At 31.4% G+C, this 3,449-nt stretch overlaps 1 protein-coding gene across 2 annotated transcripts in view; it reads right to left on the bottom strand.

Annotated features, from left to right (window-relative positions):
- The window catches only part of LOC106459416 (gamma-tubulin complex component 2-like), a 91,426-nt gene that overhangs the window by 65,480 nt on the left and 22,497 nt on the right, over positions 1-3,449 (bottom strand). For both annotated transcript variants that reach the window (XM_013919036.2, XM_022385913.1), the window contains exons 6-9: positions 2,766-2,885; positions 2,014-2,098; positions 1,714-1,802; positions 1,196-1,270 (exon numbers count right to left, since the gene is read on the bottom strand). In XM_013919036.2, coding sequence (XP_013774490.1) covers positions 1,196-1,270; positions 1,714-1,802; positions 2,014-2,098; positions 2,766-2,885 — 369 coding nt within the window. The remainder of the gene's footprint in view (positions 1-1,195; positions 1,271-1,713; positions 1,803-2,013; positions 2,099-2,765; positions 2,886-3,449) is intronic.

The following is a 3,449-nucleotide window of genomic DNA, read 5'->3' as shown; positions in this document are numbered from 1 at the left end:
ATGAATAGTGGGATTGACCGTCACATTATAACGCCCCCACGGCTGAAAGGGCGAGTATGTTTGGCGGGGCGGGGATTCGAACCCGCGACCCTCAGATTGCGAGTTGAGCGCCCTAACCACCTGGCCAGATGGTATATGAATTAGGGGAAGAGGAAAATGAGCTAAAAAAAAGGCATTTGCCATTTCATGCAAGTAATTGCAAACACTTTAGTAGCTATTCAATAAGCCTGTGACCTGAGTGAAATATCAGATCAGTGTTGATGTGCCCATGATCGGCCAATATCGGGATCAGATTTTGATAATCTGCATGTCCAGACATCCCTATTGTATATATACTAGTGGAGCATGTTTGGTGGGATGCGGATTCAAACCCGCGACCCTCAGATTGTGAGTCGAGCGCCTTATCCACCTGGCCATGCCGGGCACATTTAGGATAAAGAAATGTAGCTTCCTGTTACAATTTACATTCGTCCTTGAAAGAAAAATGGGTAATTTAGAATTATTTCCTACTTCTTTGTGGTGGTTACGAGGTTGGTCAAATTGACCTAACCTGTGTAGAGTTATGATATAGAAAATATAAGATTAAATATAAACTTTTTCAGATGAAGAAAAGTACTTTTAATCTGAAAATTAAAATCACTTTGCACTTGGAGCAGCCAACATTCTGACTCCATATAATTATAGACAAAGGTTTAGTAGAAATACTTAATTAAAAATTCTGATCTTTTGTATACAAAAGATATTTAATGTCTACTGAAAGCTTGCCAAATTTCATGAAGGTAAATTATGTACTTTCAAACTTATAGTATGTATAGTATCATGGTTATATGGTGATTACAAGGAAGTGTAAAACACCCAAACTCATTGCAATAGGGTTAATTAGCTCTAAAAATCATGGCATTTACATATACTAATATGTAGTTGAAGTCTGCTTGCTTAAGGTTAGGTACAGTATAAATATTAGAATAAAAAAATTCTAAGTTCATTCTGTAAATACAGCTTACACACAGAAGTGAGCAGCATTTTAGTGTTATAATTAAGTAAACTTCAAACACTATTGCATAACACATAGCAGTACCTTAATTATCCTGAAAACTTAAATAATAATTACAAAATCAGATGTAAAAATGTGAAAACAATACACTTAATTACAAACAGAAATAGATCAGCATGGTTAATACATAAGCAACTTCACCCCAAGGCAGAAAAGAAGGTCTTCAATTAGCTGTTCTTCTTGGGATGGAACAGGTAAAGAACCAATAGGACTGACCTACAAATGATTTAAGTACATATTAAAAATTAGAAAAAATCTAATAGATTTCAATGAAGGTAATTTTTTTCTCAAACATTTAATTTTGACCAAGGGCAAACTTAAAAAAAATCAAAATATATAATGGTTAAGCCCTCAGGCAAACTATGTTGTAAATTTATATAAGAATAATACCATAAAAATGCTCTACGACTTAATTACTGTTTCCAGAATCACTGACCTAAAAATTTTCACATAGTAAAACTTAATCTTGAAAAATCAACCATAGATCTGACACATACAACAGAATAAACAATGAAAAATACTACATTAAGTTTACCATGAAAAAGCAAAAAAAAGATATTGATCTAATAAATAAATTAACTCACAACTAGTTATTGATATCTGTTTGAAATCATGACACAGTTGGCACTACTTATGGTATGTATAAAAATAATTTTTACCTTGTTTTCTTCTATGTCAGAATCCATCACAAAATCCCAGGTCATGAAGGGTCTTTCTTTTACCCAGCTTGGCAGCACAGGAAATCCAGCTGATTAGGATGAAATGTATTAGAAATGCCCTAATTTTTGGGAACTGTTGTCATGAAATATATAATTTCAGAGATTTGATGTTATGCTTCTTAGAACTGAAACACAAAATAAAATCAATATCAAAGAGAATAAAAACCTTACATTAAGTCCAAAAATTAGTAAAAGGGCATAAAAAACACTAAACAAATAATAATAAAGAGCTTAGCTTACTATTTTTGCGTGAAGTTGAATCTTTTGTAGATTTCATGGCTGACCCATAGCCACCAGAAGCTTCACGTTGCAACCTGTTTTTTAACTGTTTATAAAAACAATTTCAAAAATTATTTATTTTTTTATAGGTAAGCAAAAATAGTGTAAGAACTTAAAAAAAAAAATAATGACCTAAAGGCTTTGCAAAGAATAAAAGAATTCTTTAGATTTCTATACTTTCAGTGTTTGTGGGAGGCATACAAAAGTAGGGGATGCCAGAATAAGTTATTCAAGTAAAATCCTTTCCATGCTATATAGAAATGGTTGGATTATTTGATAAAACAAACATTTTGTAAACTTTTGACACTTATTATTACATGGGTATCAAATGAATACTAAATTGACTGACTGACCGACAGAATAAAATATTTTTTTCTCTTTGCAAATTATTGTAAACATAGTTTATAAAGTTATATCTTAGTAAAACATAAACCAACATCTCGAAAATTGTGAACTAAACAAATATTTGAATCAAAGTTTCTAGACACGACATCTTTATTTTTAATTGTTATAACAACTAACTAGAAATATCAAACATATGAGTATCTATACTCAAATAAAAAAAAAGATTTCAAGAGAATACTTTGAATAAGTTAGGCCTAGCAGCTTCTATACTAAACATTTCATCATCTATTTATAGATCTATGAATTAAAAATAATGACCTACTGAGGTCTGTATGGACAAACTTTGGATGCAAAAACAGTGTATATACCTCTATAAGTTCTTCTTTGGTCAGACTAACATCAGAGGTTTCAAAATGACCTGCTAATGCATCTCTTCTTGACTGGGATTCTGCTTTGCATTCAGCATTTTTCCTTAGAAACTGTTTGGTCTAAAAAAAATTGTTAAATGCCTTGAATCATGCATTAAAAACTCGTTGTTCCCTTGCGCAATGCTTGCTAATTATTAAAAACAGAACTAAATGAAAAATGTGCCTCAAATATTTATTATATCACTTGTGAAATACTTCGTCTTATTCCATTTTATCTTAAATGGATATTCTACATGTTATGTGTGTGTATTTATAGTGAATATATGGATGAATGTGTACACATACACACATGCACACAATGCCTTCCAAAATAAACTAGAAACTCAATTATTTATTTAGTTTTTGAATTCTCCCACTATCTCAAGAGAAAACAACTAACAAAATGTACTCCACTTAGCTATTATACCAGTATAAATAACGTAAGCAGGTTTTTGTGTGCTTCAATCTTCATTGAAGTTTATATATGTGTGAACCGGTAATATTAGGTCGTCCAGCAATTAATGTCGCTTTTTCTTTGGATGAAAAAACCCAAACAACTTATATATATCAAAACAAAACATTCATTACATGAAATAGTCTCCATTCTTATCGATGATGCTTTTCCATCTTACAATCAAGGTTGTT

The sequence above is a fragment of the Limulus polyphemus genome, unplaced genomic scaffold, assembly GCF_000517525.1.
Source record: "Limulus polyphemus unplaced genomic scaffold, Limulus_polyphemus-2.1.2 Scaffold605, whole genome shotgun sequence".
In the NCBI taxonomy this organism is placed as follows: Eukaryota; Metazoa; Arthropoda; class Merostomata; order Xiphosura; family Limulidae; genus Limulus; species Limulus polyphemus.
The sequence above is the reverse complement of the archived record's forward strand: the minus strand, read 5'-3'. Positions and strand labels throughout refer to the sequence as shown.